Source organism: Phocoena sinus, chromosome 3 (assembly GCF_008692025.1).
Source record: "Phocoena sinus isolate mPhoSin1 chromosome 3, mPhoSin1.pri, whole genome shotgun sequence".
Classification (NCBI taxonomy): domain Eukaryota; kingdom Metazoa; phylum Chordata; class Mammalia; order Artiodactyla; family Phocoenidae; genus Phocoena; species Phocoena sinus.
The window spans coordinates 7,692,404-7,718,160 of record NC_045765.1 but is presented as its reverse complement, the minus strand read 5'-3'; the positions used below and the strand labels follow the sequence as shown (position 1 = coordinate 7,718,160).

Genomic DNA, 25,757 nt, shown 5'->3' with positions numbered 1-25,757 from the left:
CCCAAGTGAGACGAAACTTTAAAGGGGGCTTGGTGAAAACCAAGGGGATGCAACCAAAACGATACCGAGACACTGTCTGCCTACGAGGCCCAACATTCTCTGCGTGGACTGTGTGGTGAAAAGGAAACCCCCCCCCACCATGCACAGCAGATGGGGCAAATGCCGTGGCTGAAAAACCTGGCAGTGTCTGCCACCCACTGCAAAATGCACCCGCCCTCCCACCAAATCATTCACTGCTAGCGATTTATTTTAAGTAAGATAGCAGAGATTGGCCCAAAAACTCAAGGACAAGAATGCCTATCCCAGTGTTTACTTTTAACACTGGAAAGCTGAGAGTACGCTGCATGTCCTCAAACAGGGAAACAGTTTCATAAATCACGGGATGCTGGGCACACTGAGATGGACTACAACACATACGTTAAAATCATGCTTCAATAATACTTTAAACAGCTCAATGTACATATATATATTTTTTAAAGGCAGCTGTTTAACTTTTGATTACTATATGTATATAGACAAAAAAGGTCAGAATAATATACCGAGATATTAATAGCAGTTAACACTGAATATTGACTTCTCTGTTATTTTAAACTATGCCAGTAACAGACACTGTTTGGAGGCAAACTTTAGAAAACATAAATGAATGAACAAACAGAATCACCCCAAATCCTACTTGAGTAGAGATTTTGGTCTCCTTGACGGATCTTGTAACAACCTCAGTCAGATCACTGACTGAGGACCCTCCATGGATTAGGACCCTCCGTGGCTCCCACCTCACTCACAGCATAAGCCCAAGTCATCCTCCCGGCCCACAGGGCCCTGCACGCTCTGCCCATCACCTCCCCATTCTCACCTCCTCCCACCCTCCCCCTCGCTCACCCCACTCTGACTATACTGGGTCATTATTTTTCACAGAACACTGGGGCACACTCCCCTCTGTCCTGCAAAGAGCCTTGTCCACACGTCGGTGCAGCTCCTCCCTTGGGGCTCTGCTCAGACCACACATCCTCAGGGAGGACCGTCCCTGACTGACCGTCCTATATAAAGGGCTCCTCCATCACTCCCTATCCCCGCTTCATGTCTCCTTACACCCTATTAACTCCCAACGTGTTGTATGTGCGTTTGATTATGACCCCACCTTTCCGTACTGTTTGGTTTTTGTCCACTGAAGTATTCTTAGTGCCTAGGATACTCTTATAATGAACAGAAAAGAGACTCGGACATCGTGTTGAGAGGGAAAAACCAAGACTCGACAGTGCGGAGCTGACGACTCAGGCACACGGTCAAGCCTGCGGCCGCGGGGACACACCTGGTGCTTCTTGCCGGCGCTTGCGCTCCTGCTCTATCTTCTGTTGCTTCTCCAGCTTCTCAGTGATGCGGGCCTCGCGCAGGGACTGCCGCTTACTGCGCTTGTAGGCCTTGGCGTTGAGGGCCGTCTCGAGGGCCGTGTCCCTCCTCATGCACACCACCACCTCCTGCCGCAGCTTTGGGAAGGAAGAGGAGAAACTGGCGACGGGCACAACTTGGTAACATCCACGCAACACCGCGCACCCCCCATATCGCAAGCCAGGCAGCAAGGAGGACCCGTGAGCACAAATGCGTGCATGGGGAGTAACCCGTGGTGGGTGCCCGCGGGGTGGGGCACGCACAGGGTAGGAGAGAGCTGCTTCTGGACATCCAGCAGACAGCCCTATGCTCAGGCCTTCAGGTCTCCAGCTTTGGCCCTCCCTCAACCACAAACAACTTCCTTATTGGTCGTTCAAAAGTAAAGGACCCTTAGAAATTAGACCCATCTAGGGACTTCCCTGGTGGTCCGGTGGCCAAGACTCTGCGCTCCCTATGCAGGGGACACGGGTTTGATCCCTGGTCGGGGAACTAAGACCCCACATGCTGCACAGCATGGCCAAATAAAATAAAATTAAAAAAAAAAAAAAAGAAAGAAATAGACACATCTAAGTACACTGCTTCAAGCTAGCCACTGCCACCTTAGGGAAGGCCCACACTTATTCATCCCAATGTCCCTCCACTGGGCAGGACATGGAAAGGAAGGGGGACAGTGAGCCAACAAGTGTGCTTGGGCACTGCGACTTTTGTTTTTTAAGATTTTTTTGATGTGGACCATTTTCAAAGTCTTTATTGAATTTGTTACAATACTGCTTCTGTTTTTTTATGTTTCCGTTTTTTGGCCGAGAGGCATGTGGGATCTTAGCTCCCTGATCAGAGATCGAACCTGCACTCCCTGCATTGGTAAGGTGAAGTCTTAACCACTGGAACACTAAGGAAGTCCTGGCACAGCGGCTTTAATGGTCAGGGTACATTTAATAACTGCCCAGTGAGCGGCTCTTTAATCTAAGCATCAAGGCTGGCAGAAAGAGTCTCCTCCGAAAGCAAAAGGCCTGCGCCTGCGCCCACCTGCCTCTGGAAGTTCAGCAGCCTCAGAGCCTTGAGCTCGATGGTTGCTTTGGTTCGTAAATCCCCGGCCAGGGACCCGGGAAGGTTTTCAAGTTCCTGAATTCGGTGTGCGATGCGAGCCTGCAGCCTAGGGCGCAAAGACAAAAAAAAGACAGGTGATGAGAGGTATCACCTGTTTACAAGGAACCCATCTGTTCCCTTTCTTTGAAGCTGGAGCCTCAGAAGTATCCATCCCTCAAGGGAAGCCGATATGAACCATAAGACAAGAGATGGCCGAGAAAAGGATGCCACACAACACAGACTACATACAGGAGGGCAGCCACAGAAGTCTCGGGAGCCACAGCAAACCGGAAACCTGACAGGGCGCAGCTGGTTTCTGGCATTTCAGCAGTGGGAGCCAGCCTTTGGAGTCAGGCGGGCCAGGGTCTCCATCCCAGCCCTGGGAATCTACTTAGCCCACGAGCCTCAGCGTCCTCAGCTATGAAGTGGGGAGACCCTCAGAGCAACCCTACAGGCTTGGTCTGAAGTTCAAATGGGATAATCTCCTTACTCAGTCTTTCACACACTTATTGAGCACCTACTGTGTGCCAGGGACCATTCCAGGTGAAGGGATTCAGCACTAAACAAGACTAACAAGGCTGTTTGTTGCTCTCATGGAGCTCACAGCATTATCAGGATGACAGGCCATAAAGGAGTTAAAAAATTAAGTATCTATGGTAATTCTGGAGAAGGACTTTGAGGAGGGTCCTGGAGGGGAGGAGTCGGGGGGGGGGGCAGGGCCTCTATAAGGGTGGGGACCTTTGGCAATAAAGCTTAAATAACCACGAAGAGTCATGCAGAGCATGTGCAAAGTCCCTGGGGCAGGAACAAGTCTAACCTGTTCAACAGAAAGAGGAACCGGGACAGTCAGGTAGATGAGGACAGAGCACTGGACAGGGGCTAAAGAGAAAAGGGTTACTCAGTGGATAATGGGAAGCCAGTTTTAACCCAGGAAAAGATCTAATATAAATTAATTGTAAAAAGAGAATTCAAACTGCTGTGTGGGAAACACTGCACAGGGAAGGATGGGAGCAGGGAGGCCAGGGAGGAGGTGTAGACCAGATGGCAGGGTGAACAGCGTTGGGGGGAAGGGAGCTGAGAGAGTTCACCAGACACCGAGGATGAGGGAGTACAAGCGAGGGTCAAGGAGCCGAAGGGTCCATGGTCCATTCAGCTGCTGCATGAGAACAGAGAGAGAAGGGAAAACTGGGGGGCATAAGGCCATCTGGACAGGCCATCTTTAAGCCGTCCAGATGGAGCAGGCGGGGAGGCGCCTGGGTACAGGGGCTGGAGCTCCAGGGCACGTCACAGCTGGAGATGCACTCCGGAGACAGTCACTGGCACAGATTTACTGATGCAGCTGGGGATTTACGGTGAACAAGGCACAGTCCCCTCCCCTAATGGAGCTGACATTTACCAAGGGAGGTCAGCCCTGAACAGGTTATAAATGCAGTGGAGAAACAGGGGAGCATGAGGTGCTCAGGGAGTGAATCTCAGGCGCCCCCAGCAGTCTGGGACAGGGTGATACAGACCTACTGCGCACCAGGCATTTCACACAGCGCCCGGCGCTCAGGAGGCCTTGGCAAAGCGACCAACAACTACTTATGTTTGAGGAACATCCACCGCAAAGCTTGCCAGGTGGCTTTTTGAGTGCAGATGAGCCAAAAGTTGGATAATACACTTGTGTTGGAGAGGTGAAACAGCACTTTCACTGCAACACATACCATCTCCATGGAGGGCAGTTTTGCAGAACTGATGAAATTTCCACGTGCACGTAAATCCCCTGCACCTGAACTATGCCGTGTTCACAAATTTATTCTGACATAAAGGCACACATGAGAAATATGCAAGTGTAGTTACTACGGCATCGTTTTACCGAAAGATTAGAGACCACCTAAACGTCCCTCAGGGTAAGACACTGGCTAAATAAGTCACAGTAGAGCCACCAGGCAGAATGTGTCCAGAAAAAAGAAGAGCTTAGTTTGTACAAATAGGGGATGATCCCTAAGATATTTTGCTAAGGGAGGAACAGTGCACATGTCAGGGTACCATTTGGGGACCACACAGCCACTTGTACCCATCTGCCTGTATACATACTCGATTTCTCTGGAAGGATACACACTGACCCAGAGAACTGGGAGGCTGGGGACAGAGGCAGGAGGGTGATCTCGGGCTGCATACCCCATAGGCCTTTAGAAGTGTGAACCACAACAACGTGTGACCTGGGGGGGCGGGGGGGGGGGGCGGCAGCACCCTCACCTGTACTCCCGCTCCTGCAGGATCTCCACGGGGTCCAGGCCCCGCGGCTTCTGGATGGGGGTGATGCGGCTCTGGCTTCTGGTGCAGCGGCACCATGGGGGCGGGCTGGGCCGGCTGCCCTGGCGACTGTGTCTGGGGCGGCATCACGGGGGAGGCAGCAGGAGGGACGGCGGGGGGGCGCAGGCGAGGGGCGGCCCGTTGGCTGAGGCGGAATGAGCTTCTGAGGTGTGCTTGTGGGGGCAGCAGCATTCGCCATGGGTCCTGGGGGGAGTCAAGAAGCAGGGCACAGCGTTGCGTTTTCGAGTCCATTCCAGGTGAAGATGACAAGCCTGCTGGGCGTTTACTGCTCATGGGGGTCTAACTCGTCCCCAAGGCTGACAAGGCCTGGGCAGCTCCCGTAACCCCCACCTCTCACTGCCACACCACTCCTCGCCCATGGGGCTCGCTTCCTCTTCCTCCTCCAGATCTCAGCCTGCAGGCCCCTTCCCCAAAGCCCCCTACTGGTCCAAGTGCCAAGTCTGGGTGTGATCTTGCTATGCTGTGGCCTCACAGGAGCAGCAGTTGCCTGCCTTTCATCCACCCCAGCTCCAACGGAATCCTATTTAAGCGATTAGCCCTTCAATGCCCATCACTGAACCTCAGGCCCGTGAGGATGGGGAATGAGTCCATTTTATCCACTGCTTTGACCTAACAGATGTGACCTTCAAATAAGTACTAACTACATTTTACACAGAACACAGGGGAGACAGAACCCCGAGCTGCCCTGCCATCCTGCCTGCCTCTCTCTGACCGGGCTCATCTCAGGGTCTGCATGATGCAAACTTGACATGGGAGTCAGGGCACAGACGTGGTCACCAGAACAGAGGGAACTTACCTTCAGGCCAGGGCTTGGGAGGCCCTCCAGGGGGCTGGCCGGGCATCCCGGGGGGCACACCTGAGGTCCTGGAGGGGGCATGTTGGGCCCTCCCATACCTGCACGCAGGGAGAAACGGACAAGAGGATAAAACGCGTCCTGTGTTTCTCCCTGCACCTGCCTCCCTGGGCAGCCCTGGCTCCAGGGGACACACCCAACAACAAGCCCCTCACTGTGGGCACCAGGGGAGAAAGGGGGCAGCTGGAGAAAACAACATTTATCACGACAGCAACCCTGCTGTCGAGGAAGCTGATGGGCGGCAGAGTCCAGATCTGCCCAACACTGATGCCCACACTCCTGTCAGTTTGCTCTGAGACCCCTCCCTACCCCGAGGGCCATGGGCCTTACGTGAGGCCTGCTGTAATTTGGAGGTGCTGGTCCAGGACCGGGGCCGGGCCCGGGCCCGGGGCCAGGTCCTGTTGCGGACACAGAGGGTGGAGGTAGCGTTGGCATCTGCTGCTGCATCCCGGGCATCGGCCGCTTCCCCTGCACCGCCATCTGCAGGTGGTCAGGGAGGGGCTGCCCCCGGGCCAGCATCTTGTAGGCCATGATCTGAGCTCTGAGCTGGTGCAGCTGGTTCTGGTTAAAGGGGGTCGGGCCCCGGTTCTGCTGCCCCAAAGCCTGGGGGTCAGCACCATCCAGCGGGGCGCCTCCAGGCCCGGACGACATCTGCGGGCCTGAGGCCGGGCCGCTGGCTGGAACCGGACTGGAGGCGTGCTCGGAGCCACCAGGGGCGAGGGGTAACCTGCGGGGAAACGTGGATCCGAGCGGTCACTCGGCAGCACATGTCCAGTAATTTTTAAGGCAGAGACGGGAACCCTTGCCTGCTTACACTGGCCCCTACCCTGAGATTTCGTTCTCGTGATTACACGGGCCTCTACCCTGAGGTTTCGTTCTCATGATTCAAACAAGAGGCACCCAGAGGGCACACGCTCGCAGCTTGGTTGGCAGCCTGCACAGCTGGTTTGGTTCGGCCCATCTTTCAGTAACCTGCCAACGATTAAAGCTGAGATGTCACACAGATCCGGGCTTTCTCTGGGCCTGCCCCCTGCCCCTCGGCTTGGCCAGCCCACTCCTCTCACTTCCGTTACCTGCGGAGCCCCTGAGCTTCCCACCCCGTGACAGGAAGCCATGTACCCCATCGCTTCTCAAACTTCCCTGTTCAGAAAAGTACCTGTAGGGCTTGTTAAAGCTGAGCCCCGGCCCCCTCCTGAGATTCTGACTCAGCAGGTCTGGAGCAGGGCAGAGCCCAGGAGTCTGCATTTCTTCTTCTTTTTTTTTTCGGCTGTGCCATGTGGCTTGCGGGATCTTAGTTCCCCGACCAGGGATCGAACCCAGCGCCCCGGCAGTGGAAACACCAAGTCCTAACCACTGGACCGTCAGGGAAATCCCAGGAGTCTGCGTTGGGTGGCACCAGAGCGGCTATCCCGAGGAGCCCATCCTGCCCAGGGCTTGTCTAACACCCAGCGCTGAACACAGTTCTGTCCCACCAGTATCCGCTCTCCTGGGGCTGCTATAAGACAAGACGCCCTGAACAGGGCACCAGCCAAGCCCAAGCTAAACAGCCCTCTGTGGCAGGGTCTCCCATGAGGCTCAACTGCCCTAGGTCCTCTGAATCCATGCATGGGTGATCCAATTAGGAAAATGATCTCGGGACTTCCAGAGGGCAACAAACATGAAGAAAGAAAAGAAAGGAAACCATACCTTGGGAGTGCTGGTCCATGGGACTTGGCGGGGGCCCCATCCCGGCGTGGCCCCCCGACCGCATCCCCATCCCCTTCATCTGGTTGTAGCGGGGGTCATCCGACATGCCCTTCTCGTGCATGGACTCCATTGGCTACGAGAGTAGACAACAGGGCAGGATCAGCAAGGCGGGAAGGGAAGAGGCTGCACAGAAAGACGCTGAATGAGAGGACTTCAAAATCACTAACAATGCCCATCCAAAGTCGCCATGGCATTTACTGAACCACCAACATGACCAAGTGACTTAGGTCCAAGACATGGTCCTAACATCTACTTGGGTGTCAAGGCAGGTGCATGAAATAATGCCACCCAGGGAACCTGCAGATTGTGGTCTAGAGGCAAGGGGACAGCTGGACTAGGAGCATCAGGGAGAGGGTGAGGACACAGTTTCAGACAGCCAAAATCTCACAAGGAAAGGACACACATAGCTCCTGGTCAGGAGCAGTTTTAGCTGGAATACCAAGCTCCCTGTTTATCGTCACAAGACGACCTTGTGACCACAAGTCTTTGGATGGGGGACCCTCTTGCCTGGGAGACTGTAAATCAGAGAGACGGGCAGTAACTCCTGCCCATGAAGTATGGTAACAGTATGTCAAATGTCCTCACTGATCCGAGATTGGCCTCCCACCTGCTAGCTGGGAGGGAGGCTGTCTGCAGCATCGTTCTGCCCCTCCGCGGAGGCTCGATCAGATCCTGGTGGGACAGAAACACACATTTTCCCTCCTGATGCTCAGCACTGAGTACTCCCCCTACGGAATGGCTGGGAAAGGGGACATTTTCCGAGACCCTTCCAGGCCCTCTGTAGGCCCAGTTAATGCAAACATCCAGCTCTCCGGTCTAATAGCTGGCCCAGCAAAGTCAGCTACAGCTCAGTGTGTGCCGTGAGAGGAGGACGAGAGGGCACCGGGCCAGCTTCACAAGCAGAAGAAGCAGGGGGCCCTCGGGGATGCTGAGCAGAACCCTGGGTGGGGCCCACCCTCTGCTCCTTCTTCCCTGGGCTGGTGGAGCTGACTGATGGGCTCGCCTCCCCCAGAGCAGGAGCTCTGTGCAGGCAGGTGAAGGGCACCATTGGACCTCAGCTCCTAGGCCAGACACATGGCAGGTGTCTGACAAACATGGGTCAAGTGTCCAGGAGGAAGAAACAAGATGGTCAGAGAGGGAAAAGGAGACGGTGCTAGAGGAGAAGCTGGCCTCAGTCAGCGTGTGTGCAGGGGGTGGGGGGATGGGGGGAGATCACCAACAGCTTCCCAAGAGGGAAGTGGCAAGACAGACACTGTATCGGAGTTCACAGAAATATATGGGGGATGGGGAGGGCAGGGAGGGGAAGGGGTCACTGCACTGTGTGGGAGGTCAGCGATGTGGCACATGCCTGAGGGGTTGGGAGGGCCGGAGGGGTGAGATGGCTCTGCCACCAACTCACTGAGTGACCATCTCTCTGAGACCTTACTTCCTCGTCTGCAAAATGGGCAAAATACTATCCATAAGAGGGTATTTCCTCATTTCCTTCAACCACTGCCCAGGAATGCAAAGAGAGGGGGCAACCATTTGTGTTAAAAGAGGTTTTTTTTCATCTCACTGGGAAAAGCATCACTGATCAACTCAGGTACGTGGTGAAGACAATGGCACCCGAGTACAGGATCAAGTGGGGACAAAGGGCACCTGCTGCTGTGCTCTGTGAGTTACCCGGGTGAGCCGAGCAGCCTGAGTGGGGGAAACCATGGGCTGTAAGCCATCTTTTAGGATTTGGACATTCTTAATTCACTACTAAAACGACGGGTCTGAGAGACACAGGGTGGGGTGGCTGCCGGCCCACAGTGGAGGCCAGGGTGTGCTGCTGCTCCCCTCCCGTCTCTGATGGTGCAGACCCAGCTGGTGGGGCAGCGGGCCCAGGGCTCCCTACCTTGTGCATCTGGTGCATGTTGTCCTGAGGGTACCCTCCAGGCCCCTGGGTCGGGATGGGGTGTCCTGCTGAGGGAGGCCCTGGGCTGGGCCCCATCATGCTGTGGGCAGAGCCGGGTGAGGGACCTGGGCTAGGGCCCAACATGGCTCCAGGGGAGGGGCCCGGGCCCGGGGAAGGGCCTGGCCGAGGAGTTCCGCCCAGGGGTGGGTCTGGAGTGGACATCTTCACGGGAGCTGCGGACAGTGGTCTCCTGCTGGAAGAAAGTCCCAGTCAGCGTGGGGGTCACAGCCATCGGCTGGGCGGGTCAGGGCAGGTCAAGGACGATCACACACAGTCATGTCAGAGCACCCATCTGACAGGGAGCTGGCGCCTTGGACGGGCACCCCCAGTGCCCCAGTCCTTTCTCCTCCATTCCTCTCCGAGGAGGTGATACATCAGGCACCCAAAATCAGATCAAAGTCCCCCGAGGAAGGGGTGGGACTCAGGAGGTGGGGACACCAGGTGATACTGCCTCACTTCCCCCAGTATCTTTCTGATTACAACAGAGAGGACGTCTCAGGGCAGTGCTGACACACCCTTCACATCACTCCAACACTTGCTCATCTTCCTATTTAAGAAAAAAGAAGAACGTGACTAAGGCTCAAAGCCTTTGCTGGCAACAGCATCTGACTGGACCTTCATAAATTCAACTAAAACACATATTCATAGCAAGTAATGCTGGTTTCCACTTAAGGCAGTGAGACCAAGTTTCCTTTAAAATACATGAATTCAAGTTTTAAAAGTAGGCTCCTTTAAAGAGAAATATTACAGAACTAATGGCACTCTGATACATCAAATACTTCAAAAGTGATATTCAAGTGCTGTAAGCTAAAAATTGAGGCCCGGAACTATGACCCCGAGCCTCCACAAGATCCAAAACTCAGGTAACAAAATATCCAATGACGTTGGTAAGTTATGATTGCTACGACTGGTCTGTGAGCTGATAAATTTTATAAGTGCTCCCTACAGTAAGGGTTCAGTTTTCAGGGAACCCTCAATCTGTTATGACTGTAAGTTCTATGACTGTAAGGAGTAATACATTCTCAGTGCTGAAATCTGGAAAACATAAAAAGAATACAGAAACTTAAAATTACCCACCGTCCTACCAGACACAGAGGTGAAGTGCTTGCTGGCCCTGCAGAGAGCAAGAAGCAGCCCTGCCCTCCTTACCCCTCCCTCCCAGCAGGGTGGGGTGAGGGGGTACGTGTGGGGAGACAGGGCTGCAGCTCCCCAGAGACCCCCAGAGCTGTGACGATGGAGCCCTCTCAGGATGGACAGCTGACTGGTGCTCCCGCTGGGACCCGGCCACACTCCAGAGTACTTCTCCTTCGAGGCTATTCCATACACAGACACTCGCTCTACAGAATTACTCAGCACATTCTAGGCCAGATTTCTCTTCAGAGAATCATACCTACGACCCTTTTCATCATTTAACAGTCTTCAAGACACAAATTATAGCAGTTCCACCAAGTTCCCTGGTCCTGATGCATCCTGAGATATTTAAAAGCCCCTCTTTTTTTTTTTTTAAATTGGAGTATAGATGATTTACAATGTCCTGTTACTTGCTGCTGTACAGCAAAGTGAATCAGTTGTACATATACATATACCCACTGTTTTTTAGATTTTTTTCCCATATAGGCCATTACAGAGTACTGAGTAGAGTTCCCTGTGCTCTAAAGTAGGTCCTTATTAATTATCAAAAGCCCCTCTCTTGTTGGCATGCCACAAATCTACTTTTGTTTCTGTGGACTTTTTGGTTTGGGGAATGAATCTTTTTGCCCCTAAGCTCTACTGGGCTCTCCTGATTCTAAGGATAAATCTTGAAAAAGTACAGGAACTTTTTTTTTTTTTTTTTTTTTTGCGGTACGCGGGACTCTCACTGCTGTGGCCTCTCCCGTTGCCGAGCACAGGCTCCAGACACGCAAGCTCAGAGGCCATGGCTCACGGGCCCAGCCGCTCCACGGCACGTGGGATCTTCCCGGACTGGGGCACGAACCCGTGTCCCCTGCATCGGCAGGCGGACTCTCAACCACTGCACCACCAGGGAAGCCCCAGGAACATTTGAATTCTCTTGATTAAAAAAAAAAAAAGTCTTCATTTGAAAGGTGGAGGCATATCTTCCTGGATAACAGATCAAAAGCCCGAAGTTCTTCAGTCCAGTTTCATGACTAAATAACTGGAACAGAGAGGGTCAGAAATCTTGGCAGAGCCAGGACCAGCAGCTGTCACCCCTGCCTGCTGGTGAACACGCCTGACCGTATGAGAAAACACTCCTCCATCCTCCTGGCATCCCTGATCTCCTCCAAAGCTCAAGAAGCCTCAGTGCTGGACCTTAAATACACCTAACAGGAGTGCTGGAGAACTGACATGTGCTCACAATCCCTTCCACATAAATCCAAAACCCAATACGCTCAAGGAAAAGAATCAAACTTAAAAAAAAAATAAATTCGAGACAAATTCATTTGGAAGCAAAACCTGACCTGATTCAAAAAGACCTGTACTCAGAAAATTCTAAAACTCTGATGAAAGAAACTGAAGAAACACAGATGGAAAGTTACACGGTGTTCATGGATTGGAAGAATCAGTGTTGTTAAAATGACCAAATTACCCAAGGCAATCTACAGATTCAGTGCAATCCCTATCAAGATACCCACAGCATTTTTTACCGAACTAGAACAAATAATTCTAAAATTTGTAGGGAAACACAAAAGACCCTGAATTACCAAAGCAATCCTGAGAAAGAAGAACAGGGCTGGAGGTATCATGCTCCCTGACTCCAGACTATACTACAAAGCCAGAGTAATCAAACGAGTATGGCACTGGCACAGAAACAGACACACAGATCAATGGAACAGAATAGAGAGCCCAGAAATAAATCCACACATTTATGGTCAATTAATCTACAACACAGGAGACAAGAATATATGCAGAAAAGACACATGCACCCAAATGTTCATAGCAGTATTATTTACAGTAGCCAAGATATGGAAGCAACCTAAGTATCCAGCCACAGATGAATGGATAAAGATGTGGTGTGTGTGTATATATGTATATATATACACACACATATATACAATAGAATATTACTCAGCCATAATGAAAGAATGAAATATTGCCATTTGCAACATGGATGGACCTGAAGGGTATAATGCTTAGTCAAATACGTCAGAGAAAGACAAATACTCTGTTGTCACTTATATATGGAATCTAAAAATAAAACAAATGAATATAACAAAACAGAAAGAGACTCACAGATATAGAGAACTAATGGTGACCAGTGGGGAGACAGGAGAGGGAGGGGCAAAATGGCGGTAGAGGATGAGGAGGTACAAACTACTACGTATAAAATGAATAATCTACAAGGATATATTGTACAGCATAGGGAATACAGCCAATATTTTATGATAACTTTAAATGGAGTATAATGTACAAAAACGTTTGAACCACATCGTACACCTGAAACTAATATAATATTGTAAATCAACTATACCTCAATTAAAAAAAATTTTTGACCTGATTCAGCTCCATGTGAATATTCACACATTCTGTCGCACAAACAGGATGCTGTTTGCCCTGCCACGTGACAGCCGTCTGTGCCCTGTATCTCGTTTGCCAAAATGCTGATTCTAGAGTTAGAAACCTCTGGTCCAGGGGTTTGTCTACAGGGTGGATGCACCAGCAGTCACACTTCCCAAGTGGGCAGCCGAGTGAATATGGATGTGGCCGTGGCTGGACTGAGGACGATGGCTCCTCGGGGCTCCCTTCTGGGCCCTTTGTGTCCACAGGCCCTCTCTTCGGGTCCACAGAGCACGGCTGAGGCGGGAAGAGGGACAATAGTCCTGCACCTACTTAAGGAACCTGTGGCACCTGGCAGCTCATAGTTTCTTTCTCACCTGGAGGTCTCCACTCGAAGTCAAGCCAACTGAAACTGACAGCAAAATAAAATCCACACCACCTCCTATCTAAAGACAGACGAACTGATGTGCCTCTGGAAAGACAGCTCTTCCCAAGGTCCCTCTAGGAATTAAGTGCCTCCTCTCACAGCACCACTAACGTCATCGGCGACACAAAGCAGCTCACCAAAGACACAGGAGGGCAGCGAAAAAGACTTTCACGCCCGAGTATGGCAACCTTCGCCTTCAAGAAGCATGGGCTTTCACAAAACCCTTTTTAAATTGCATTTCCTTCAGAAGCTGCCACCTCTGAAGGGTCAGGTTGCAATGAAACAGGTAACTGCTCGGAGCCACCATCAGCAAACTCATTTCTGGACTTGAAAGCTCAGACACACGTGGAAACGACAGTAAAGGAGATTCAAAAAGTGCAGACACAATGCAAAACCATCCTGAGCGGCAAAGCAGGTAGGGTTCCATCAAAAGCCCCACCAGGGGCTGGTGCTGGTGCCACGTGTGGACACAGGAGGGCAGTCCTACAGCATAGCGGTGGAGAGAACAGAAAAATGGAACTGGGGAGTGGCTCTCAGGTGCTTGGTGTAGTACTGAGGAGGGGCATCTTGAGTTCTGGCATACCTAAAGTGCCCTGATCGTAGGTATACAGCTTGATGAATCCTAGATCAGACATAGCACTTCCAACATTTCAGAAGGGGCCTTTGCCGGTGAAACTCCTGTTCTGACTTTCTCACTGTAGGTTAGTTTCGCCTGTTACTGAACTCAATCTGAAAAGAGGGTCAGGGACTTCCCTGGCGGTCCAGTGGTTAGGACTCTGCACTTCCTTTGCAGGGGGTGCGAGTCTGATCCCTGTTCAGAGAGCTAAGATCCCACATGCCGTGCAGCATGGCCAAAAAAAAAAAAAAAAAAAAGGAAAAAGAAAGAAAAGAAAAGAGGGTCATATAGTTGACTTCTGCTCATCGCTAGGTCTGGGAGGGGCATCCATGCAGTTGGATGCTATTGTCAATTCTCCTGTTCCCAGATGTTGTGCTCCCAGGTTTTAGCACACAGAAAGCTGTTGTGAACAATGTCATTTGGTGGATGTGGGCACTCGTTTTCCTTGTGTGTCCAGGAGGGGAACTGCTGGTCATGAGGGAGGCATAACTTTACCTTGGCAGATACTGTCAGTTTTCCAAATCAGCATGACAATCACATACACTGCCCTCCCTGCAGCAGCTGGGTGAGCATTCCAGTTCCTCTAAATCAACTCTTGGTGTTGTCAGTCTTTTTAATTTGTAACCGTTCTGGTGAGTGTATAATCGTACCGTATTCCAGTTTTAACTGGCATTTCCCTTGTGACTAATAGTGTTGCACCTTTCCATATGCTCACTGGCCACCAAGAGATCCACTTTTGTACAGGCTCTAAGCTTTCACTAACATTTTATTGGGGATATGTAGTTGCTATTACTGTCTCCCAGAGATGAAGAGAAGTTCTTAATTTTAATGATGTGCAATGTATCAAGTCTGTTCTTTTATGGTCAATGGTTTTGGGGTCCTGTTTAAGAAATCTTTGTCTACCTGTGACAATGAGAAATAATATATTTGGTCTCTGCCTTCAGTTCCTGACAGAGTTCCTAAAACCTGTGTAATTTCCTAAGTGATAGGGGTGATAAGAGCATCTTACACAGAGCTCCAAAATCCCTTAGAATTTCCTCTGTGATAGGAGTGTCTTTTGCTCTAATGAGGCTACTCTAGGTGGGCTCCTGGATGGCTTCAGGATGGGGGCTGGTCGTCAGAAAGATCAAACCATGGCTAGAAGCTTAGAACCTTCACCCCCACCCCACCCCATCCTCCGGAAATGAGGGGAAAGGGGCTGGAGATTGAGTTAATCAATCATGGTTACGTGATGAAGCACCATAAAACCCCTAAACTATGGCGTCCAGAGAGCTTCTGGGTTGGTGAACACATCCACGTGCCAAGGGGGTGGTGCACCCCAACTTCATGGGGACAGAAGCTCCGGACCTTTCCAGACCTCACCCTATGTATCTCTTCTTCTGGCTGTTCATCTGTATTCCTTTATAAACTGGTAAACATAGGTGTCTTCTTGAGTTTTGTGAGTTGTTACAGCAAATTATCAAACCTTATGAGGGGGTCATGGGAATCCACATTTGTAACCAAGTTGGACAGAAGTGTGGATAACCTTGGGACCCACTACTTGCGACTGGCATCTGAAGTGGGGGGCAGTCTTGTGGGACTGAGCCCTTAACCTGTGAGGTCTGCACCAACTCTGGGTAGTTAGTGTCAGAATTGAATTGAACTGTGGGACACCCTGTTGGTGTCCACAGGAACTTGCAGAATTGGCTGGTGTGGAAAACCCACGTTTGGTGTCAGAAGTACTGTGACACTTTACTACCTCAAGATCATGGAGATAGAGAAAGGGAAGGAATATTTTAAAGTCCAGGGGGATTGTGACTTGTTCCCGCCTCCTAGTGGTTTACAATTATTGAGGACTAATCAGTCACAAAGAAAGTGCAGGGAGGTAAGATCCAGTCAGAGAGGGGAGGGAAAGGAGTGGTCCCATTTGGTAATAAGGACAGGAATTTATTTCCTCACTGAGCCTGCCCCACCACCCTACGAGGAAGGACTACCAGACAGAGGGGTCCCTGAGGCTCACAGGCCACCCAGTGGGTCAATGGAAGAGCTGCAGTCACAAGCCCAAGGCCATAGTAGACCTCAGACTCTGAGCGTGGACTCTGCCACCTGCCAATGGCACAACACTGGACTCCCTGAGCCTATTTCCTCTCTGCAGACTGGAGCTGAGACCAGTCCCTCCCTCAGGGGTCGCTAGCTGTGTCACACAACCTAACACACGCCAGGCACATACAAGCAGCAAGTGCTACCACGCTGCTGGTGAAATCAGCCATTAGCGCTCCGGACGCACGGCACTCAGGACAACAGGCTCACTTCCCTCCTCGGGAAGTAGAGGTTGCACAAGGCAGCTCTGCTGACCTGGAGGAGCAGCAGCTGCCTGAACGCCAGCACAGCCTTGGTGCAAATGAGAACCAGCTGTCAACAGTGACCGCAGTCCAGCCTGACAGTCAATGAATAGGATTTGGGCTACAAACTCTCCCTTGCCTTTTTAGCTCCCACTGCACAAAGGAGCTGTTCTTAGCCATCATCAAGCCAGCCCTTCCTGAGGTGTGGGGCTGGGCCTGGCCCTGCTGAGAGCCAGAGAGGGTGTGGGACGGGATACCAATGTGCTCCTACCCAGGGGGGGCCAGACAAGTTCAGCCAGGAATTTCAGAAGAGAGGTAAGATCTGAGGGCAAGGAACACCCCTCTCCCCAAACCCCTTCTTCCCTCATCACCAAACACCCCTGCCCTCCTCATACAGGAAACTAAAGATCTGGCATTTTCAGCAAAGCCCTTGGGTCCCCTAGGTCACCCTCAAGGCTGCCTCAGGGGGCTTCAGGTGGCTTTCTGGTGCTGCCTGGACTCCCGCAACAAGTCCCTCTCTGACAACTCACTTGGTGTCTGGGCTGGAAGAGGTGGGGCAACTTTGCACAACACAGAAACCTATCTCAAACCAGACGACAACCCAAACCTAAGCAGGCGAGAAAAGCGAAGGACAAGGGCATGCAGGTGCCAAAATGGCAAAGCCACTAGCATGTGTGTGTCTGGGAGCCTCATTGAGATGTGTGTGGCCCGAGGGGCAGGTGTATCTGGGGGCTACATGAGCGGGGAACAGAACCTTGGATTCTGGGCAGGTAGCCCGAAGGTATGTGACAGAAAATAAATATACTCCAGGGCCAGAACCAAAAAGCTGAAAACTAAAGACAGTTCAGGAGGCTGTGAGATGAAAACAGACTCCCAGCTTCCTGGGGCCAAAGGGTCTGGAAGGGTACTCAGCCATTTCACCTCAATTTCTCTGAGAAGCCCCCCAACTGCCGAACAACCAGAACTGCCCACAGTCCATGCTGTACAAGTCAAAGCATCATTAAAAATGAAGGCGGGACACGGTACACGTGGACACAGAGGATGGTCCAAAATGAAGCAGGGGAACAAGGCATCATCAAAGTTAGGGGTGCTTGGCCCGAATCCCACTTTACTAAGAAGAACAATTTCTGCACGTTAATCCGAGCACAGAAGCCAGAAAACATGTACCAAACTGCCTGCGACTCTCTCTGGAGGTGTCTGTTGGGGAACTTACACTTTCCACATCACAGATTTCTGGAGTTTTTCTTTGTGTGTTTGTTTTAACTATTACTTTTGTAAACAGATTTTTAAAAAACACTTTTTAAGGAAAAAGAAAAAAAAAAAGCCCTGGATCAGAAAAAATACCTGGGAAATAAACACCCAGAAAAGATGCCCCAGGAAGTGCCTTTGTGGAAATAAAGGAGGAAGATGAAAGGATCTGAGGACTGTGTTATTTTCCACCTACTTCCAACTTCACCAAAATCATTATGCCGACATTCAAATGCGGAACCAGACCTGCTTGAGGATCAGAGGTCTGGTTTTTTCTTTCGTACCACTCTTAGCGTTTCTCTTAGAAATAAAAAAGGACCATGGTGGCTGGCCACTGTGGCAGGACAGGCTGCCAACAGGCGATCGGGACCCTCTGAAATCTGCTTGTTGAGATCATGGGTTGGCTTTTTTTTTTTCCATCTTGCCTAAAAACCAGTTTTATATTTAAGTTTGGTCCCAGGATGGCTGCTATTTTGTTTTTTTGGGGCGTGGAGAAATTTGTTCGAAGACACATTTCAGCAGCAGCGACACTGCAGTCAAGTCATGACCTGGCGCTCAGATGGTACAAGGTGGCCATGCGGGATGGCTTCAGCAGAGCCAGCCCCATCCGTCACATTTAAACTACAAAATGAGATTTCCACCTCCCCCATGCCCACCCCTGCCACACTCCACGACTAAGAAAACCCTCCACACCTGACCTGATGGTGTGGGGTGCACTAGTCCTCGAACCTGCAAGGACGTGCAGGGCGGGGGGCACCTGTGGTTTTAAGGACCTCATGGAAATGGCTTATTCCTGAGACCCTGGGAAGCTGGCTGTTCTGTGGCATTTCCCTTGCAATATAATTAAGTAGCAAAACCTTGCCCTACATTTAAAAGGGAATGCATTTGAGAACCGAAAAACCATGTCGCGATGATAAATGACAATGTCTTCTCAGTTCTACCTCAGAGGTAGACATGCCAAATTGCTACCAAGTACTATTTTTAGCACTGGGAATTATATATCATTTTATTCATTGGAATCCTCCCCCCTGCCCTTTTTAAGTTTTTCATTCATCTGAAAACCACTGAAGAGTACCTCCCCATCTATAACATGGCAGGAGACATGAAGACAACTAGGCCAGCCCTCTGCCCTCGGGGAGTTCAAGCTCTAATCCAGCAGGGAGATAAACTGTCTACACTTCAAGAACACAAACGCTAGCCTATCTACACAGGTGTTTGCCAAACTCTTTTTACCATGACCCAGACTCCAATGTGACCCAGCACAAACACGCATCAAGTAACCAAGACAAGTTGTACAGTTCTGTCCTGACCCTGCCCCCCGTGAAACTTGGGTAGACTCTCTTCCTTTTCTCTGTTAAGCCTGACCAAGCCCCACTGGATGGACATCATGACCCACCACTGGGTCTGCTGTGGGGCTTGCTCTGTATTCAACACTGAGCACGATGCGTGACCTGTGGAGAGGGCAGGAGAGAAGTCCCCCGTGACAGGGACGCACAAAGTGCAAGTGTGGCCAAGAATAGGTGGGGAGGCGTGGCACCTATAACTGCCGAGTGTCACTCATGACAGAGCCCCAGCCACCCCCAAATACTTAGGGAGAACAAACTCTGCGCTAAACAGGGTTCTAGGCACTGGCCATGTAGCAGAGAACAAAGTCCCTGCCTGGTGGGACGGACAACTAAGTGACAGAAACAAGCACACAAATAAATAAGACACAGTGTCACGTAGTGGGTGGAAGTGCTATGAATAAAGCAGCAGGGTTAACAGTCAAGCTGATGGGAGGTGCATTTCCAATCATGGTGGGCAGTGATGGGGACACATCTGAGCAGAGACCTGAAGTGAAATGGGAGCCAGTGGCTATGGACAGGCGGAGGGACCAGCAAGTGCAAAGGCCCTGGGGTGGGACCCTGAAGGAGGAGAGCAGGCGAGAAGGGTGTGGCAGCAGATGAGGTCAGAGATGGGCAAAGAGGGCAGATCACAGGCCTCGAGGGCAGTGGTAAGGAAGTTGGAGTCTACCCTAGGTGCAATGGGAAACTACTGGAATGTTCTGGGTAAGGCAGTGACATGGTCTGATGATGGTTTTAGAAGACTTTTCTGTACAGGCAGATGGAATGCATGTGAGAGAATGAGAGGAGACAGGGATGACCAAGGTGAACAGCAGGGCCTCAGCTAGCACATGCCATTTGAAGTATAAAGGGTGCCCCTTCCTTGGGGGCAACCAGCCCTGGAACCAGGCTTACTTTAGCAAAGCCCAGCCAGGCTGGATTTCAGCCCCAACTTGCATCCCCTTGGTTCACTACTGGCGACTGAGGTGCCAGCTGGAGACTATGGGAGAAACAGGGGGTTTTACGCTCAGAGAGGTTACGTTGTTTGCCCAAAATCACGTAGGAATAGAGTCCTGCCTACCTCAAGCCTGTCGGACTCTAATGCCTGAGTAACTGATTCAGGCTGAGAATCAGAAGATGGAGGAGGAGGAGGAGAGTCTGGAAGAGCACAAAGTGCAGCAAAGAGAAGCACTCCAAAGGCAGGAGCCTCCAGGGGGTGTTCCGAGGAGGCTGACGAGGGTGCTCAGCGCACTAGCAGTCCAGGCTGTGGTTGATGTGTGCTCTGGGGCCAGAAGCAGCTCCCAGGGCACATCGAGGAGCCCCCTGTGCTTCAGCGTCACCATCAGGACAAGGAGACACCCACTGTGCCACTTTGCTGGGACTTTCGGGGCAAGGTGGGGTGGTGCACATCAAACCCTGCCCCCTCAAGTCTCTCACTGTAACAGGTGAGGCAGCAACTGCCACTCGGCCACCTGCTTCCTGAACCAGCAGGGCGCAACCTGCCAGTGAAAGGAGAACTTAAACCACCCCAAGGAGCCATTTTAAAGCCCATCATCTTTTTTTTTTTTAATTTTATTGAAGTATAGTTGATATATAATGTCGTGTACAGCACATTAATATGCGTACATATTCTTTTTCAGATTCTTTTCTCTTATACGTTATTACAAAATACTGAGTACGGTCCTCTGTGCTATACAGTATAGGTCGTTGGGAAGGCCCATTCTCTTTATCACACTCCTGCGGGTGGTAAACTTCACAGTGAGCGAAACTCAGACTGTTCCCAGTTACAAGGGTCCACACACAAAAATGAAGACATGGCCCTTGAGCAAAGTAACAGAATCCCAAAACGAAGCCCTGGAAACCAGTCTGGGTTTCTAGGAAGGGGCCAGCTACCTGTTTTCTAAAGAAAGCCCCTTCCCTGAGGGAACTGGATGCATCCCTTTCCTTCCCTCTGCCCTGTGAAATATGATCTCCCAAGAGACCCAGCTACACCCGGTGCCTCCCGCAAGGTCCTTTCCCACACAGGAAGATGAGTGGAGGCCAAATTTCTCATGCCCATCAAATCCATATCCTGAAAAATTTGCATGCAGCTAACTGAAAACTCCAAGATATCACCGACCATATCAATGAGCTTAATATTTCTTATGGATGACATCTGGAAGGTGATAGCAACAGCAACTCAGTTCTGATATAGTCACCCTCGGACATCTCCCTCCAATATTCCCGCCGCTGTTACTTCCCTTTTATAGTAGGTTTTGCGTATTCTTTTGATTTTAACTTTAAAAAAACCTCTCTCAGGCTTCCCTGGTGGCGCAGTGGTTGAGAGTCCACCTGCCGATGCAGGGGACACGGGTTTGTGCCTCGGTTTGGGAAGATCCCACGTGCTGCGGAGCGGCTGGGCCCGTGAGCCATGGCCGCTGAGCCTGCGCGTCTGGGGCCTGTGCTCCGCAACGGGAGAGGCCACAACAGTGAGAGGCCCGCATATCGCAAAAAACAAAAAACAAAACAAAACAAAACAAAAAAAACCTCTCTCTTCAGTGTTCCAATCAACGTTACAAGTTATGAGGAGATATATGAAATGCAAAACAAACACTTGATATTTTTTAAAACCCATGCCACCAGACACACTTGCCTCTTTCCAATGCTGTATGGTGAAACTTCAAAGCACACAATTTTTCTTTAAGCACACAATTTTTAAATTATTAAGGACAAAATGAAGGAGCTGATTCCTTTGCTACCACTTTGAAAACATACAGAACTATTAAAATGGGGCAAAAATCTGTTCTGTATCTCAACCCGCTAGGATGTTGCAGAGATCATAATATATGACAACGGCTACAAACTGTTTAGTCTTGTGTGTCAGGCATTGTCCTAAGCACTTAACGTTTGTCATCTGTCATTTTGTTGTTGTTTAGTCCTTGCAGCAATCCTACAAGTTCGGTACTATTACTGTCGCCCTTTGCAAATAAGGAGACAGGTAGGAGCGGAGGAGAACAAGGTCCTTGTCTGCCTGTTCCCAGCTGAACCCCCAGCCCCAAGCTGTGCCCGGCTCATGGCAGGCACTCAATGCACGCTTGTTCACTATACGAACGGGGAATGCGTGGCTGGGCTACTTCTTGCACAACTGCAGGGGGCGCCATTCACGTTGTGCTCTGTCTCTGGTGAATGTGAACGCCCTCTGTGCCATGGTAGCTCTGATAGCCCAGGCCAAAATCTGCTGTCATGTCTGAGGACTTACAAGGTGCCAGGCACTGTCACCCCCATTGCCTTGAGGCACCAAGAGGGAAAGTGGCCAAGCCAGGAGTCAGACTTGGATGTTCGACCCGAGAACTCCTGGTGAAATATCCCTGGACCTCAGTTTCTTCACCTGCAGAATATTCTCATGGGATATTCACCTAACACAACTAATCCTTCCCACTCTCCCACATCTGATAAACAGCTAGGACCTGAAGCTGGTCTAGGATTACCTCCCAATGTTTTGAGGGTCCACAAGGAGTAGCAAAGGTATATAAATAAATACGTGTTTATGTTGGGGTGCTTTTCACTGACAGGAAGTTTGGAGACCACTGCACTGCACTACCCTACACAGAAGCTCTGATGAGGTCATCCCACCACCACCCCCAGCTCAAAAACCTGCAAGATCAACATCTCCTGAAGTGCTGGACACAAAATGATTTTAAGTGGCATGCAGAAGAACGTTTATTATTTTCATAATTGCGTATGCATTGATTTTAAAGAAAATTATAAAAATATATATAACCGGCACATCAAACCTGGGATTTCTGGGATACAGAATGACTCTAACTTATGTTTTCAGTTTTTTAAACAGTTAATTTACAAATACATACATATATAAACAATATTAACTCCAATAAATTGAGGGCTCATTACATGCCAGGCTCTGCAGTGTGTTAAGTCACTTCCCATACTACCTTTTCAGCCCTCACAACAATTCTTTGAGGTGGTACCACTGTCATACCTGTTTCACAAGTGGGGGGACCTACTGGTAAGTGTCTTGCTTGAGGTCAAACTAGGATTTAGAGCTGGCTGTGAATCCAGGAGGTCTAATTCCAGAACTAGCACTCCACACCACCACCTCATATTAACCACCGCCCCACACACACCCTCATTGTTGGGGTAATGATGTTTGGAAAACAATGGCCTGGAAAGTTTAAAAACAAAAACAAAAACAGACCAGCAACAGCAACTAACATTTATTGCCTACAATCCCCCTTCAGTCGTGTGCCAAGCAGTTCACACACATGTTCACTCAATCCTCCCGCATACCCTCCTCATTCATCCACAAAGGTTCACTGAGGGCCTACTACGTGCTGGGCCCGGGGTACACTGCAGGAGATCAGGTAGACACAGCTGAGGGCTCTGATGGCCCTTGGAGAAAAAGAGATGTATAATTACAAACTGGGGTAACTGCTACACAAGAAAGGTTCAGGGTGATGCGCAAGTGTAGCAAAGGGGAGCGATGACTGGTCCCGGGTGGTCAAATACAGCCTGGACGTCCTCCCTGATCCTGAGTAAAGGCCCCCTCTTCCACGCAGCCTCCCTGATCTCCGGTTCCCATCACTCACTCCCCTGTGCATCCATCCACTGTGTTCCTCACACATGATAGGCCAAGGGGAGTTGTTCCCACATTTACCACCTGTTCCCCTACAGGACTGGAGAGGCTCCTCAGGGCATCCAACCTCCAACCATCGAACACCCAGTAGGGACTCAACAAATATTGAATAATAAAGGAAGAGATTGTACTGAACAACAATAATAGTGCCTCCCTCTAGTCAAGAACCATTTTACAGGCCTTCACCAACTCCACTTGTGGCATTATTCCCATTTCACATACGAGGACACTAAGACGTTCAGAGAGATTAAGCTATTTGCCTCACGTCACACAGCTAAGTGACCAGCAACGCCAGGAATCAAACTCGAATCCGGTCTGTCAATTAAAAGTGAAAACTTGTTTCAAATTCCTCGGAAGTGGCTCTCACGCTTATTCCCTACTTTCCCCAAGGATTCACTGGGCGGGGGTAAAAATCAAGACTAGTGTCTTCAAGACCGGCACAAAACACCCTCTCCTGAAAGATCCACGTTTTAAATAAAAGCCTTAATCTGGAAAATCAATTGAGAGGAAGGGAAAAGGATGCAAAACTAAAACAATGCTTTCAACGGCAGTTTCCCCAGTCCTTCCCCACTTGCTGCCGACCCCCGCTTCAGGGCAAACATTCTTAAGTCACTACTTGTGAGGGTTTAGGAGAGTTATTTACCTTTCCTTGAAAATCTAAAATGACGTGATTTTTTATAATAAAATTTTAGGTCGGCTAACCCAAGGGGGCTGCTAACGTTCGTGTCCAGGCGACGCTGGACACACCTGGGCTTTTTCCTACTGAGCTCCGACCGCAGCCTCGCCAAAAAGCAACATTCGAGTCGGACCCGTTACACGTAGCCAGAAAAGCCAGGACGCCTGGCTATTGTTGGAGCCCCGATGGGGGCCGGGCCCCTGGCCCGCCGACGGGGCTGCGAGCTTTGTCCTGCGACCCTGGCGAGAACGCGCGCGGAGGGCGCGCGGCCTCCACTTGGCCCGGGCCCCCACCCAACCGGCCCGCGGATACTGTAGCCGCCGCGGCCTCGCTGCACTGTGGCCTTCACCGCGCGCGCGGTGCCGGCCAGGCTTCTTGACCCTCGGGCGCCGCCGTACCCCGGCCCCAATCCGGGCGCCAGCGGCCCCCTCCACCCTCAGCGCCCTGGCTCCATTCAAACCGTCCTCCCGAGTCCCGCGCCGCGCTCACTCCGAGACCCGCGTTCCTTACCGGGAGTCGACGGCGCCGTCGCCTTCCCGGCGCCGCCCCCACCCCTCCGCGCGGGGCCGGGGGCAGAATGAGCGTCTCGTCTCTCCTCACGAAACAAAGAAGGCGCCGCCGCTGCCGCCGAGCGAGGGTAAGCCTAGCGCGCGCGCCCGCCTCAGCCGCCCCCCCACGCCGCCCGCGCCCCCGCTGCGCGCGCACTCGTCACCTCCCCTCCCCCCACCACAGACAGCCTCTCCCGCTTCCGTCGCCGGCCCGGCCTCTTGCGCGTGCCCGCCCACCCTTCCGCTCCTAGCGCGCGTGCGCGCCCGCCCAGGGTGCGTTGGGGAAGGTGGGTGGGGCCAGAGAGACCTAGCGCGCCCGACGCACCTCCCCACGCTGTGCGGGACGGTCCTGCGCCTGCGCGCGGGGGTCTTCGTCCGCACGCCGCGCGTCTCCACGCCGCCGGGCATGCGCAGAGCGGGTGGCACTGCGGCGGTTGTGGAGGTGGAGGTGGCTGGGGGAGGTTGGGGGATGGGGTGGCAGCGAGGTCTGAGGAGAAGGGGTGGCCGAGGGACCCTGAAACTCGTAAGTGAGGCCCCAAGGTCGTGCGTGAAGGCAGGTGGCGGACAGGCTGGACTGGGGACGAGCAGAGCCGACCCCTGGGCCAAGGGCGGATTTAGGAACCGCTTTCATCCCTAGTCGGAGGATGGCGGTGCCCGTCCGGCTTTGCCGAACGGGCACCGACCGTGGCTGCCTTTTCTGCAAAACCTACCTAGGGCTATTAATTGGATTAGCAGATATCTATTGACCTGCCCCAGGCTCAGGTGCTACGGAACCGAACAAAAATGTCACGCGCTGTGGCGCTCACGGTCTAGTGGGAGAGGCAGGCGCGGGGCAAGAGAATTAAGTAACATACACTTTGTTGATATGGAGACAGGAAGGGTCGTGGGAGTTTTAAATGGGGCAGCTAAGGAAGGCCTCGCTGCGAAGACATTTGAGTCAAGACATATAAAAGCAGTGACGGAGAGAGCCTTGTTCCGAGTGGGAAGACCCAGAGCCTGGAGGCGGCTTGGTCTCTATGTTTTCAAAGTATCTCCGAGTCTGTGTATGTCGCGTTTAGCTCCGCAACTGGACAGACGCTCCCCGAGGCCAAGTCCCAAAGCCCATGACTGTCCCTATCCCTGCTTCTCTCAGGCCGGCTCTTCCT

At 51.5% G+C, this 25,757-nt stretch overlaps 2 protein-coding genes across 2 annotated transcripts in view; both read right to left on the bottom strand.

The window, feature by feature from the left end:
- SMARCA4 (SWI/SNF related, matrix associated, actin dependent regulator of chromatin, subfamily a, member 4) overlaps positions 1 to 5,682 on the bottom strand; it is a 68,350-nt gene extending 62,668 nt beyond the window's left edge. Inside the window, 4 exon segments of the mRNA XM_032625240.1 lie at positions 1,310 to 1,484; positions 2,413 to 2,539; positions 4,711 to 4,971; positions 5,585 to 5,682. The gene's annotated coding sequence lies outside the window, so the exon portion shown is untranslated.
- Positions 1,284 to 24,766, bottom strand: LOC116750640 (transcription activator BRG1-like). Its single transcript, XM_032625551.1, has 7 exons — positions 24,575 to 24,766; positions 9,267 to 9,516; positions 7,328 to 7,460; positions 5,972 to 6,368; positions 4,711 to 4,842; positions 2,413 to 2,539; positions 1,284 to 1,484 (listed from the first exon to the last, which is right to left on the bottom strand). The coding sequence occupies exons 2-7, from the start codon at positions 9,486 to 9,488 to the stop codon at positions 1,284 to 1,286; spliced, it is 1,212 nt and encodes a 403-aa protein (XP_032481442.1). The 5' UTR covers positions 9,489 to 9,516; positions 24,575 to 24,766.
- Between the last annotated feature and the right edge of the window lie 991 nt (positions 24,767 to 25,757).